Consider the following 15436-nt stretch of genomic DNA (forward strand, 5'->3'; position numbering starts at 1 on the left):
CCCCCAGCATCCCCCCAAAAATACATCCTACAAAAAAACACAGAATGCTTTAAAATGACAAATACCCTGACTCTTTCCAATAACATTTCTAGCCATTAGTTTCTGACAGTAAATTGTTTAACTGACCCCACTACACGTAAGAGCAGTTTATCTACGTAAATCTTGACTGCTATCATAAAAAGCCCATAATGAAACATAACGAATGCTCTAAGGCAGGACACAGGGCATACTTAAAGTTTTAATACCAAAGCTAGCCTTGTATAACATTCAATATGAAACCACTTTTCTCAAAGACATAAGTTTATGATACAAGTATGAATTCAACTAATTACAGAAAACTCTAAACAGCTATTGTTCACAAATACTTTACATACAAAAGTATACTGACTTATAAAATGATGATGATTCAGCCTGTGGGAGGAATGACAGTTAAATTGAAAACTTAAAGGTCCCAGAAAAATGACAAAGTATTACTACACACAGAAATATCAGGACACAAAACTGGAGCACGTAAGAAATGAAATAAAATTTTAAAATAGAGTAAAACTGAAGCAAAAAGAATTTATAAAATATAAACCTATGTTTTACTTTAAATCAATAGTTACCATTTAGAAATATTTATATTTAAAAGTTACACTGTTATATTTATATATAATGTTCATGCAATGCTATTTTTACCTCTATTTTCAAAGGAGACTGTGCTTCAGAAAATTAATAGTCATACATCTAATAAGTGAACTAAGAAGTTGAATATGTCTATATGATTCCAAAACTGTAGCTACAGTAATGTAGCTCTATACATTACTGCAAGACCTCTGAAAGTAAGACTTCCAAAGAGGTCTCCTGAGAATCGCCACATAAACTTATTACAATCACCTGTTCCCTATGCAAAGTAAGTTGGACAAATACTGTGGGCTCACAGCACTTATTCACCCTAATCTTCTTTCCTGCCTTTCTGCAATATCGAGGCTTAAAAGCAAAATCCTCACATCTCCAGCCTCTCTTGCAACTAGGAGGAGCCCGGTGACCAAGCTCTGGCCAAGGACAAGTACCTGGAGAGGGCTTTCCTCCAAAAGAACCAACTCTTGCCGAGAAAAGCACTCTCAACCTCCTCCCCTCTCTCCTGCTTGGGGTGCAGCCATCATCTTGGGACTCTGAAAACCAAAATCACTTGCCAAGTAGAATGAGCTATAGTTTCCTTAATGACATCCTTGAACCTCTGTATCAAGCCTGCACTGCCTAACTTCAGATTTCTTATTATGTGAGAAAAATAAGCCCACCGTTAAGCCTCCACGTGTGCAGTTTTTGACAACCTTCCGACTAATGCAACCCCCACACAATCAAATCTATCAAATACTTATATATAAACCACTTTGGTGAATTCATCATAAGATATACGAATGATGAAATATTACCTAAGGGATAAATGAATACCAACTGCTGAAAAATAATAATTTAATAACAAATATTAAACACTCCAGCCAGAGACTGTTACAGAACTTAAATGTACAAGAACATATTTAACCTTTACAACCATTTGAGGTTGGTAACGTTACCACAGTCACCCACGGTAAAATTTTAAGAATCCTTGACAAAAACAGAACAGTATGGTGAAACAGAGCTAAATTTATTTATTCTGAGATTGTGACCTATTTTTATGATATGAAAATGTCCTTTCTTTTATGAAATGAGAATAGTAGAGAGTTTACATTCATTTTACATTTACATTACATTCATTTTAACATGCTGACTTGGCAAAACAGGTGACAAATCAATATCAGGACCCCAGGGTTTTATGATTTTTAAAAGTCCCTGAAATCCAAAAGCCTGAGACCCACTGAAGTTAAGTAACCTGCCCAGGAGCACAAAGCAGTCTGTGGTCTGGACACCAAAGTCCAGGGTCGTAACCACCAGGTTAGATAAAGGAAATGCACTAAGTAAACTCAGACTTAAAGATACAAATGTATAACTACAGAGAAAAACAGCCATCCCACAATATATCAAGTGGGAACAAGGACTTTTAAAGTGAAATGATTTTACCATGCTGCCCCTCCCCACCACAGACACAGAGTTTCCTCTAACTGATGGAGATTTAAACCACACCAGAGAAAACGGAATCAAGATAGGAATACTCACCCATTCCAACTTACGTCTCAGATGACGTTAGGTTTGGAGATTCATATTTGGGGATAAAGAACTTGTGGGTCGGGACTTCCCTGGTGGTGCAGTGGTTAAGAATCCGCCTGCCAATGCAGGGGACACGGGTTCGAGCCCTGGTCCGGGAAGACCCCACATGCCGCGGAGCAGCTAAGCCCATGCGCCACAACTACTGAGTCTGCGCTCTAGAGACCGCAAACCACAACTACTGAGCCCGCGTGCCACAACTACTGAGCCCACGAGCCACAACTACTGAAGCCTGTGCGCCTAGAACCCGTGCTCCGCAACAAGAGAAGCCACAGTAGTGAGAAGCCCGCGCACCACAATGAAGAGTAGCCCCCGCTCGCCGCAACTAGAGAAAGCCTGTGTGCAGCAACGAAGACCCAACGCAACCAAAATAAATTAAAAAAAAAAAAAAAAAAAGAACTTGTGGGTCTCTGCATACACTGCCTGCCTCTAAAGAAGTCTTGTGTTTTCCCAAATTGAAGGCGCAGGGCAACGCGTGATAACATCTGCCCCTAAAGCTAGCTTGCCCCTTGGTTTATTCCAGCTCTTACAAAAGTAAGGGGAGCCGACACGAATGAAGACTAGAAAAAACTGAAATGCAGTCAAATTCTTCTTCACCTCAATTCTTGGCATTTCATGCTACTGTGTTTCAATTTCTTTAACTCATGAGTTTTCGAAATCCATCTCTAGTTGTTTGCAAATGTATAAATCTGATCAAGCAGTTTCTTAATACCATAACTAAATAATGTTACTTAGCCAAATATTTCCAACAATTTGACCAAGAATTTTCTAAAATATTTGAGTGTGCTTAAAAGAAAATGGAGTTTGCAAGGCTACATAATGTAGCTTACGGAAGAAATCAGAAATGTATTGCCTTGAAGACTTCAAATAGTTACTTATATACAGAACAACTGGACAGATGTTAAAGTGTTAATAGACACCTACACATTTTCACTTTTTCTATTTTATAAGATTTTAGTTACTTCAAAGCCTGGCCAGCTCTTTTCTTTTCCACTTGTGCCCGCAAATGCAATTTATTACTGAAAACATCAAACAGAAAAAAAATACATTAAAATATAGAAAACAAATGGTTTTTATCTTTATAATTGAAAATAGTAAATACCTCCCAGCTTACATTTTATTTGTTGTTATCTCAAATGTTAGGGCCCATAGTTTTTAATCCAATCTTCCGGTACCAATTCCAGTTACAGGGGAAAAAAGTACACACTATACGGAAACAACATGCATTCTTCAGAATTTACCACACACAAAAAAAGAACGGTAGGTGGCTATGGGAGGAGTGGGGCGGGCAGCTGGCTTTATAATTGAAATGCAAAGGCATTTATATATATACATGGAAAAAAGGTTTGTAGAGATATTTCTACCTTGAACTGCTTTTAATGAAATGCTGCACACACAGCTTAGGTCTCCCCATCTGCAGCTGTAATAATGCCTCCGACCAGCCTCCCTCAACACACCCTGCCATCCCCTTCCCTCCCTTCCACCCCCTCACTCCTACCAAAAGTAACAACTGAAAGATCTGTTAAGTTCACAGAAAAGGAAAAGGAGGGAGACTCTACAAACTTGATTTCACCTACACTGACTTCCTTAAACTACTATCACAATTTCTTTTCTACTGTGCTTCATTTTATCTCCTACACATTTTTTTCTTATACCAAATATTCCCATTTACTTACATTCAGGATCATGAAACCGTCACACCTGGTAAAATACACTGCATTTTTATGTGAATATCTACAAGATTCAGGTAGGAATAAAGGTGAGTTAAATGTTATTATTTTAGCTCTCCTTGTCCATTTATTTATAAGCTTGTGTGTGTATCTAAGCTTCCTCTAATATATTGCTTCAGCCATGTCACTAATGGTCCAATGTACGCAAAATATTTAGCTGAAAGGTACTGAGCTCTTCATTAAGATTAAATCAGGAAAAAGATTATTTTCAAAAATATCTTAATTTGGTGGCCCCTTGTCAGAGTCACAATAAAATTCCAAAAGCTGGGTTTGTTTTTTTACTTTTAATTTTGAAATAACTTTAGACTAAAAGAAATTAAAAAAAAAAAAAAAGTTCAGAGATCCCACAGACTCTTCATCCAGCCTACAATTCATCATCCCTCAGTAAAACTATCTATTCAAATTCACCAGCTGTCCCACCGTTTATTTTCTGGTCCAGGCCCTAATCCAGAATCTCACAGCTCATTTGGTTATCACGCTTCCTTAGTCTCCTCCAATCTGTGACTCTTTCAGCACTTCATCCTTTCATAAGGTGAGCACTTCTGAGTACTAGCCATTTTGCAGAGTGTCCTAAAATTACGTTTGTCTAGTGTTTTCTGACACTTAAGCTGAAGGGTTTTTTAGTGAGAGTACCACCTCAGATGCGCCCTTCTCAGTGCATCATGATGTTGATACGTCTTGTGACACAACTTTGATCATCTAGTTAAGTTGGTGTCTGCTAGTTTTCTTCACTTTAAAAGTACTGATTCCCCCCTTTGTAATTAATTACTTAATCTGCTGGGGGAGACACTCTGAGACTATGCAAATATTCTGATATCTGACATATACATTTCTCATCATACTCTCACCCACTAAGTCTGGCACCTACTGATTCTTGTTTGCAACAATTATCACTGTGAGGTTTGCCTACTGGTGATTTTCCATTTCCATCATACCTTCTACATTTTTTATTGGAATTCTACCATAACAAAGAGCTGTCTCCTCTCCCCTATTTATTTATTGGATAATTTACTTATATTGGCATGAGCTCATGGATATTTTTTCCCCTAGAGGCTATAATCCTTCTTTATTTTGTTGTTCAAATTGTTCCACTGGGACTCCTTTGTAAATACACTCACTAGACTTCCTTCTGAATTGTAAAACGCCACTTCAGTTGCGGAAGATCAGGTAGTTTCTTTGAATGAGGGGTGATCGATGGTAAGACTACCTTTACCACTTACATCATGAACAACAACAACAAAATCTATGGAAAAAAACTGTATATACTGACATATCCCCAGTGTGTTACACCCTCACAACTCTTGCTCATCCAAGACCTAATGATCTTTGGTCTTTATTTTACACATATTACTACCGAATTTTCTCATCATTGTCACTGTTTAAATCCACCTAACCTTGTGCCACCCCCAATCCCAAATAATTTTGGTATTTCAAGAACACAGCCCAGGGCTTCCCTGGTGGCGCAGTGGTTGAGAGTCCGCCTGCCGATGCAGGGGACACGGGTTCGTGCCCTGGTCCGGGAAGATCCCACATGCCGCGGAGCGGCTGGGCCCAAGAGCCACGGCCGCTGAGCCTGCGCGTCCAGAGCCTGTGCTCCGCGACAGGAGAGGCCACAACAGTGAGAGGCCCACGTACGGCAAAAGAACACAGCCCAAACCACTCAGAGACAACAGTAGCTACATTCATTTTAGCCAAAAGGTAAGAAGCCATAATTATGCCGAGTGAAAAAAGCCAATCCAAAAGATCAAATAGTGTACGATTCCATTTACCTAACATTTTTGAAATAACAAAACTGTAGCAATGGAGAAGAGATTAGTCCTCCCCAGAGGCAGAGTTGGGGAGTAACTGTATCTATAAAAAGGCAACAAGAGGAATTCTTGTGGTAATGGAATTCTTCTGCATCTAGACTTTATCAATGTCAATATCCTCATTGTGATATTACGCTACAGTTTTGCAAGATATTTGTAATGGAAAAAACTGGGTAAAAGGTTCACAGGATCTCTGCATTATTTCTTACAATTGCGTGTGAATCTACAATTATCTCAAACTAAAAAAAGTTTTTTAAAAAAGATAATGCGTTTCAACTCTAGCGTGAATACTCAGAAGAGATAAGATCATCACCATTGTGCCCCAACCCTTCAGATCCACCGATTGCTAGCTGGCTTCTAGGAAAGTTACTTCCAGGCCTCCCTAGAATAACCAGCCAACAGCTAATTCTTCTTCAGGGTCTCTTCTTTTCCGATTAGCTTTTATGTTGGGAGGGACAAATACCACCAGCTGGAGAAGAACACAAAGTTGCCAAGGGCCAGTAACTGTTGGTTTGTCAACTGAACTACCAGCAGTTAACAGGGTCAACATGTAAAATCTGATTTCAATTCATTTAGCTCATATTAAATACTTGAGAAGTTCTAGATCATTTTCAATGTGTAGGAGGCAAGCAATGAGAACTGCGGGAAGAGGGTTTTAGTTCCAACAACAAAACAAGGTCCTTTTTCAAGTCACACCAACCCCTTCAAAACACTTTTTACTGCCTAATGGGGGTGAAGGCACAAAAATAAATGGTGATGCCAAGAGAATCTAAAACGCACTAAACCTCCGGCTCTACAAAAACTAACCCGGCCACCACCGACCACCGCAACTGGCTGAAGAAGAAAACACCTGAATACAGCAGGAAACATACTTCGTAACAGTGCAGTGAGTCCTAGTTAGTTAGCAAGTGAGACCAGAGGCATTCTTTTCCTGAAAAGATAAACATTCTAACAGTCAAAATAACGTGCCGCACATGTGCACATGCACACACGTGTACACGGGATACGTGTTTCCTGAAATCCACTGAATCCTGCTTAAACCATTGACTAAAACTTGAATTCAGATTAGTTGTCCTAATGCTAATGAGATTTCTGGTGAATCACAAATAGTTTGAAGCAGGCCTGTGTTCCTTTGTAGCCACCAGTCTTTGATCAGTAAAAGGAAGTAGCTATTCTTTCTGATTCCCTAGTTCTTTGCTATTTAGAGTACTGTATCTCTGTTGTAGAATAGAGCTTGGTGCCTTAGATTTAAAAACTTTTTATACACTAGCTCTTTTATAAAAAAGGCAGAGACAGTCATCCTAACAGATGTGTTTCTGATATTTTTCTGTACAAATTTCACATGTTGAAACACTGTTACGCTTTCATATAAATGTGTGCTCTATGCAATAAACTTTGCAGGTAAAGCAAAAAAGAAAATAATAATAATGAGCCAATCAGCTTACTTTCCCCCCACAAAGGCTGACATTATAACCTCTGAACATATTTTTACTGACTGTATATATTCCAGCTCTGACAAAGCTACAAAAGACCAATTACATGTACTACAAATTGCTTCTCCTTCCTTATTTCAACATTAATTTATGTAAACAAAAAACGATGTAGGGGAATAAGGAACTGCCCTCACAGACTCGCTACAACCGTTACCTCGTGCCACCACAAGTCAACTGTGAGCTTAAATTCAGATGTTCCTCAACTCCCGCAAAGGATGGAATGCCTGGAAATCCCATTATCATCACAGATTAAGAAATACTAATATACTTAGCATAATGATATGAGAAATTAGCTATTTCATATTAGATTCCAGAATGGACATGGAAAAGACATCAAAGTTTAAGGAAAAATAGTGTAAGTTGAAAAAAATCTTGAAAATCAAGTAAATTATGGGGACTTCCCTGGTGGTGCAGTGGTTAAGAATCTGCCTGCCAATGCAGGGGACATGGGTTCGAGCCCCGGTCTGGGACGATCCCACAGGCCGCGGAGCAACTAAGCCCATGTGCCACAACTACTGAGCCTGCGCTCTAGAGCCCGCGAGCCACAACTACTGAAGCCCGTGCTGCGCAACAAGAGAAGCCCGCGCGCGGCAAGGAAGAGCAGCCCCCGCTCGCCGCAACTACAGAAAGCGCATGCGCAGCAACAAAGACCCAACACAGCCAAATATAAATAAATAAATACATTTATACAGAAAATTATGTTCAACAACTTGGACTTTTCTCCTATGAACTAAGAAATGGCCATCACCGCCAACTGCTGTGACTAGGCTGCACTGGCGTAAACGTGTGCACGGCACGACACGATGAGCAGCTGATACGAACGTGCACACGTGCAGCCGGCCTGTCCAGCAGAGCGGATATCTCCGCTGTGTAGCTCGGGCTCTTGACCATCTCCACCCTGGAGGTCAGACCTCTGCTTTAACAGAACTCCAGTCTCCTCCCACTGTCCACAAATCACAAGCTTCCACAGGACACGTAGCGCCACTTTCCATCCCCCACTCAATCCCTTGGCTCCAGGCGCACTGAACAAAGGTCCACACTTATTTCCTTACAAACCACCTGTGCAGCTTCTATGACCTTGGGTTCGCCTGGAAAATCCTTCATAGCCTCCTGGTCCACTGGTGGGTGAATTTCTACTCCCCTAAGACTTAACACACCCACCTAGGAAGTCCCCAGACTCAATACACACCCATCTAGGAAGTCCCCAACCTCAGCAATGCTGGCCTAGGACAGCTGTCACAGCACTAATGAATCACTTCCTACTTATGACATGATAGATTGGTGAGCTGCTTGAGGGACAGACGTCTCAATGAATCCCCAAGGCCTGGTAAGTAATAGGTATTTCATTAAAATGTGATAACAAGAACTATTATTAGGCACTGCCTCAACAGTAAATGCACTTCTTCCATTTCATCCACAGAACAACTTCGAGAAGCTATTACCCACATTTTACAGATGAGGAAGCTGTTAACCAAAAATGGGGTGAGAAGGAACAGCCCATATAATACAGAACTATCACCAGAGGCCACATTTCCATTACTCTACACTAGTCAAGATCAAAGTTCTTTGAGGCAATTACAGTTCCTTTTCACTCCATATAAAACTTAAAAAATACATAACAAAGCTAAAAAAAAAAGGTTTCAAATGAGTCAAGAAGGCATAGTCTTTCTGTGTTTTGAAAAGGTTACTGTATCTTTATTTCAAATAGCTCATTTAGGTTGGAAGCATATGCCACTATTACTTTACATAATATGACTTTATAAGACTTGAATTTCAAACATCACCCAAGGCAGACCTTATTGTGTTCACTTAACTCCCCCCAAAATCCACCTGGATAAAGTTTTTTCAGGGCAACAGTAAATTTTTTAAAAAAAGAACAGACTTGTTTCAAGGTGGAGGGGGGTAGGGGAGGGATGGATTGGGCAGTTGGGGTTAGCAGATGCAAACCACAGAGAATGGATAAACAACAAGGTCCTACTCTACAGCACAGAGAACTACATTCAACATCCTATGATAAATCATAATGGAAAAGAATTTTTAAAGAAGAATGTATATATATGTTTAACTGAATCACTTCGCTGTACAGCAGAGGTTAGCACAACATTGTAAATCAACCATACTTCAATTAAAAGAAAAAAGAAGCATGGTGAGTCTTCATAAATAAGCTAAAATGACAGTGCTAGGAGGTTATAGCTGGTTTTGTTTTTATTTTAGGTCCTTTTTCGAGAGGAAGAAAACCGCAACAAGTTGGCAACCAGGAAGTCCTCTTAATTTTTTTTTAATTTTTGTTTTTTTGGGTTTTTTTGAGTGTCTGTGAAAGCCCAGGGTGGGTTCTGGGAAGGACTGTGTTAAACACCAGCCTCACGAAGCACTGCAGTAGGAGAGATTCATTTTGAACCTCAGCCAAGATATGCAAAGCTAATTATGGAACTGTTAATTACTAAATGTTTAAAAGGTTATTTGAAGGTGACTAAGTTTCTACCAATATTGCAAAAGAATGTTAATAATTTTTACCATGAATTCAAGTCCTCACTTGTTCAGAGCCACATGCTAATACAGTTTGAAATTGGTTTTTCAGAAATAAATGTGTATTTTTTTAACCTCCAAATTCAAATATCATTGTTATGAAAGCTAAATGCTTGTGGCCAGTCATTACTTTGCGAGCCATGCTTTTCAAAAGTGTACCCAGACCATTTAGTTGTGTTTTACGAACAAAAACTACTTAAGGAACAAATTATTTATTACTAGAGCCCCAAAATGAGCCAAAATATAATCAAAGTATAAGTTGTCAGATGAAAACATAAGACTGCTCATAAACAATGATAAAAAAGAGATGGAAAATTTATCTGTCATAGACACAATTCTTCCACTGGATTTGAAAGTTAAATATTCATCAGAGATACTCTTTTGTGCAGATTCTCATAATTTAAAGTTCTCTGTGCTAAAGGCACTTTTTCAGCCCTCTCATTATGACTCAAGACACATGCTACTGAGTGACTTTTGCAAAGAATTAAGTCTTGCACTGTTAAGAGCTCTCCAATGACAAATTCATGATTTAGCAACTAAATCAAAAGGTGTAACAGCCAGAAAAAAATTTCAGTAATGAAGAACAAAGTAATATTACTAGGAAGGGATGAGGCAGGAGATTTTACACAAGCCATTTTAAAAAGTAACTTTTACAACTAGCTAAAAACACATCATATGAAATCTTTAAAGTAGAAGAATATTCTGCAATAGATGTTTCACCTGAAAAACTGAAAACAGGCATTTAAACACTCTACCTAAGCAACCTGAAAGGGTCTGAATCCAGTAAGTTAATAATATGGTTTAGAAAAGTCATTTCATTGTTTAAAGACTTGGGGGGAAAGCTGTTTGTAATTTATTTACATCTTTCACTTCACTTAATTGCTTAGGTGACCAAGCTTCCCATTTAAGTGATTAAAGACACAAACCCCAACAGTTTAATAAAGCAGTTACTTAAGAGTCCTGTTTTTCAACAGAGGTGCACTGAAAAATATTAATAGAACATTTAGTGCTCCTTATTTTCAAGGAGGTTTGTTATCGAGAATACAGTGCCCCACTGACTAGAACTTAGCCACTTTCCAGACACACAATATGGGACACACATTGGATTAAAGATGGCTTTTCTTGTCCTCTCAGAATATCAGGTGAAATAGTGACAGCCCCTTAAATATGAGTATGTGAGATTTAGCTAAAAATTCGAGTGACAATTTTGTTTCTCCTTGCCATTCCCCCTCTAGTGACGTGCCTAAATAAACGGGAAAATGGGTTTCCATTTTCCAGGTGGGCATGAAAAGCTTCCTAATTTCATAACACTCTTCAAAGTTCCTGTGTTTGCACTGAGGCTCTCCCCACCCCCAGATTCTCTTGGAGTTAACCTCTTAGGTTACACGAGTGACAGCACGATTACTTCTAGGCAACTGAGTGACCTTGTACAAAACCACATCTTCACAGCGTTTGGGAGACAAACTGGGTTGGTAGGGTTAAAAAAAAGAAAAAAGAAAAAAGGAAGAAAATGAATTTAACAGAATATTTATATATTTTCCTCTTTTAAGGCACCTTTCTCTTGCCTGCCGTAAGAATCGTACAAACTCCTTCACCAAATCTATCCTGAGAAACAGAAGGAAGCATGACAGCAAAACTTCCCTAATTCGTATCTGTCTGTCCGTATCAAGTTTATTTAATAACTTGGCTTTTATATTACAAACTTCTAACCCTCGAGCACTCAAGAGAAAAGACAGGGCAGAAAAACTTCCAGCCCTTGCATTCACAAAGCACTCAACAGAAAAGGCACCTGCTACCAAAACATTTATTTTTTTACTTTTGAGTAAATTTCAAACTTTCAGAAAAGTAATTATTTTTGACAAGCCAGGTGAAGGTGGAAAACATTCACATTTCCATCTACTTTCTCTTTAAAATAATAAATAAACACGTAGGTCCGCATTAGTAATAACCAAGGGAGCATCAGTGTTAATAGGGTGGATACTTATGAATGTTCCAAATGTTTGGTAGGCTTCTCTAAGGTGACTTGTTCTGTGAAGGTTTGGTGGGGGAAATGTGCTGCTTTCAGACGGTCAGCGAAGCGTTCACGTTGCGGTGTCAGTAGCAACTGGCCCACTTCTAACTCGGGCCAAGCTCTGTGCTGGTCGGTTTTCACTCTGCTCTCCACAACCGGCGCGTCAACAGGGAAATTTAACAGCTCATTTCTCTGGCACAGTCAGCACGCGGTCACAGTGGAGGTTCTGTCTCTTCCAGTTTTGTTGGGGGACACACCCCCCTCCACCCACCTGATAGTAGATTTGGAGTCATTGCTATTCTAATCAACCAACCTGAGATTCCACTTCCCGGCTCTCTAATTTCCACTAAAGGCCTCTGACATCATTTTCTGACCTGCCTTGCTAGGCTCTAATATTCTCAGCATGTGTGATTTCACTTGGCACTTCAAACACTGAAAGGGATTGAAACATTTCACTGAAATGGGCTCCTCCACCACACTGTGACTGAGAACGTGCGTTTTCAGCTGCATTAGACTGACTAACAACTTAAAACCGACAGGAAATGCAGAAGGCACATGAGCAGCAGTGCAACAAGAGCAAAAAGCAGGACCTTCCTCGTTTTCGATAAAGTAATCCTTTGGATTAGGAACTTTCTGGAGACACTGTGAAATGAATTTGCCTTGCAAGATTACCATCTTCCACAGTCTGGTAAACGAGTGCAATCTACCTACGATCCCCAGATGTGCCACCTCCATCAGAAAATAAATGAAAAATCAAAAACCGTACCAGGTGCCATTCCTGGGCCTTGTCCAAAGGCAGCCAGTGGAAGCGTCTATTTTATTCTCCTTGCCCCACATTAAATAATGACAATCAACAGCAGAGGAGGAGAGCCTTTGGCTCTGAACAGATGGCATCCAACACCTAACAAGCGAAGCAACTCTTTCAAGCATTAGATCCTAAATGTCTGATGGTCCCAAGGATCAGGAGGGCTTATTTGTCTTAAGACGGTTGGCAGCAGGATCCCCTGTAGTCACCATCCCAACGCTTAGGAGCATGCGTCATTATCCAGTCAGCAGCTAAAAGCAAAAAAAATCAAACCACCACATTTTTATAAAATTTCCCCCTCTCTAGTCCAACTTGAGACGACCAGATCCACCACCATCAGCAATTCCTCTACTTAAAGCCAGAGAAAAATAAGCCTGAAGGTAAACGAACGTATGAAGGTTAACAAACTTATCTAATTTTGACAAGGTTGTGCAACACCAAAAGAATCCGCAGGGTACCCTTCCCGGGGCTGTATTTGAATATGCCTACTCTGCAGTTCTGTCTGCAGTTGAAACTAAAAGCACTAACCTAGCTATTCAACTTCCCCCCCACCAACCCCTTCCTTGCAAAGCGGCATCACTTTTCCAAATTAAAAAAAAAAGGAAAAGAAAAATAGTAAACATACAAACATCTCAACCTTTTACTTTAGAAGACCAGCACGGGTTCGCGTTCCGCAGAGCCCTGCAAGTTTCCTCCTACACCTCTGCAAACGCCGAAGAACTCTGAAGGTACCAGGGGCCACAAGCCCGGGGAGGCAGGGCGCCTGCGGCCGGGGTGGGGGTGGGGGGCAGGAGGGGCCGGCCGAGGGGAGGTGACTGCCCCCCGCCCCGAAAGGCTCCCGGGCCCCGCGCTAGGCTGGGCAGAGGGGACGCTCGGGAGAGACCTCCCTGCCCCGCGGGGCAATCGCAGGAGCAGGTCGGTACGGGGAGAGCAGCGAAAAGGAGGAGAAGATCCAGGAGAGGGGGAAATAACGCCAGGACGGCCAGGGGAGACGCGGAGACGCGAAGCCCCTGGAAGCTGGGGACCTGACGCGAGGCGCGGGCGCGCGGGGCGAACGACGTGGGCAGGGAGCGCGCAGCCGACGCGGGGCTCACCTGGGGGGTCCTCTCGGCCGGGTTCTTCATCACCGCCTGGCGGAAGCTGTTATCCACGTAGGACGCCATCTCCCCCCGCAGCCCGGGCCGGGGCCGCTCCGCGCCCTCGGCCGCCGCCTCCCGGCCCAGCGCCGCCGCCGCCGCCGCCGCCTCCGCCCTACGCGCTCCGCCCGCCTCGGGCCAACCAGCCAAACCGCGGCGGCGGCGGGGCGGGGGGCGCGCGAGGCCCGAGGGTCCCCGCGGCGCCCGGCTGCCGGGAGCTCCCGCTTCCTCCGCCTCCCCCGCGCCGCGCGGCCGGGAAGGCTCCCCACGGGCCCGGGCTCGACACGCCTCCCCGGCTCCTCTCGGGGACGGCGGCGGCTCCTCCCGCCCCCCGCCGGCCTGAGTTATTTTTAGGGAGTTCGAGCGGCGGGGAGGGGTTGGCTGGGGCGCACGGGCCTCGCGATCCTCCGCGCGCAGGGCCGCCCCCTCCTCTCGGGGGCTCCGGGAAGCACTCGGGGGCGCCGCGGCCGCCGTCCGATGACCGGCTCAGGTCAGGGCACTGCGAAGCCGGGTCGCCTCGGCCGCCGTCCCCGCCGCCGCGCCGCGGCTCCGTCTACTGCGCTTGGCCGAGCCCCCCGACGGCTGCTGCATCCCCTCGGGCCGCCCCGCCGCCGCCGTGCGCTCCGCCGCCGCCCCCCATCTGCACGCGCGGAGCGGCCAGAGCGCCCCCGGCTGCGCGCTCGGCCCGCTGGCTCTCGGCAACTTTGTTCCCGGGCTGCGGGCGCGGAGGGAAGGGGCCGCGGGCACCGGGTCCGGACTCCTGGCGGCGGGCGTCGCGCACAGCCCCCCGGAGAGTGTTTGGGAAGCGGCGACTCCCCTCCTCTTCCCCGCCTCTTCCTCCTCCTGCGCCCCCGCGCCGCCCCGCCGCGCTCAGGGAGGAAGCGGCCTCCGGGGCCGGGCGCTTTGTGCTGCAACCATGGTGAAGAGCGAGTGACGGGCCGGCAGCCACTGGAAGCGCGCCGCGTCGGCGGGGGCGGGGCGTCCCGGCGCCGGCTCCCGCCCCCGCGCCGCCCGCCCGCCAGCCGGCCGCGCCCTCGCTCCGGAGCTGCACCTTCGGCGGCCCAGGTGAGCCGCGCGCCGGGCACCCGGGGGTCGCCGCGCCCGGGCCGGGCTGGAGGGGGCCCCGCACCACCTGGCCCCGGGGAGGCGGCGCGCCCCGGCTGCCGGGCGGAGGGCGCAGCTTCCCCTCTGGCGGCTCACGCCGCGCCGCCGGCCCACACCCCACGCGCGTCCCGGGGGACCTGCAGCGTCGCGTCGCCCCTCCAGACTGCCCCTGGCGCCACGCCTCGGCCGCCGAGGCGGCACGTCGACCCGGAACAGAAGCCCGGCCCGCAGCTTGGGCCGCCCTGGGCAGTCGTTTTGAACCCAGGGGTTGGCTCCGAGTCGCTCCAGAGGCGATCAGTCCTCTAGGGATTTATTTGGCTTATCCTTAACTTTCTGCAGGGACAGCGTTCCTCTCCTGTCTTCCGTGCTCACCAGGGCACCTTTAGACACTTAAATGACCAAGAAAGGAGGGAGATGGAAACGTGCCAGTTCAACCCTAGACCAAACACCACCCCCAGACGGGCGAACACTCCAGATTTAAAGGTGAGACCCGGACAGCAAGTTATGTGACATAAGCAGAAACACTGGCAGATGTGGCTTGGCACGAGCCGGGTAAACGTCCAGACCCCGGAGTCACTTGGTGCAGAGGCACTAGGACAGAGCCCTTTAAGATGTCACCAGTCCTGCTGTGTCCTCCCC

At 44.6% G+C, this 15436-nt stretch overlaps 2 protein-coding genes across 10 annotated transcripts in view; one reads left to right on the plus strand and one right to left on the minus strand.

The window, feature by feature from the left end:
* RAPGEF2 (Rap guanine nucleotide exchange factor 2) overlaps window positions 1-14608 on the minus strand; it is a 245946-nt gene extending 231338 nt beyond the window's left edge. For 3 of the 4 annotated variants that reach the window (XM_089911326.1, XM_022582249.3, XM_089911327.1), the window contains exon 1: window positions 13652-14607. In XM_089911326.1, coding sequence (XP_089767452.1) covers window positions 13652-13720 — 69 coding nt within the window. In that variant the 5' untranslated portion in view covers window positions 13721-14607. Of the gene's footprint in view, window positions 1-13651 lie in introns of all 4 variants that reach the window. The other variant, XM_022582247.3, reaches the window with a different exon arrangement.
* SPMIP2 (sperm microtubule inner protein 2) overlaps window positions 14076-15436 on the plus strand; it is a 160770-nt gene continuing 159409 nt past the window's right edge. For all 6 annotated transcript variants that reach the window (XM_089911342.1, XM_089911339.1, XM_089911341.1 and 3 more), the window contains exons 1-2: window positions 14076-14758; window positions 15137-15280. In XM_089911342.1, coding sequence (XP_089767468.1) covers window positions 14171-14758; window positions 15137-15280 — 732 coding nt within the window. In that variant the 5' untranslated portion in view covers window positions 14076-14170. The remainder of the gene's footprint in view (window positions 14759-15136; window positions 15281-15436) is intronic.

This window comes from Delphinapterus leucas, chromosome 5 (assembly GCF_059928025.1).
Source record: "Delphinapterus leucas isolate spDelLeu-1000000601 "Yukka" chromosome 5, BTC_Dleu_Yukka2, whole genome shotgun sequence".
Classification (NCBI taxonomy): Eukaryota; Metazoa; Chordata; class Mammalia; order Artiodactyla; family Monodontidae; genus Delphinapterus; species Delphinapterus leucas.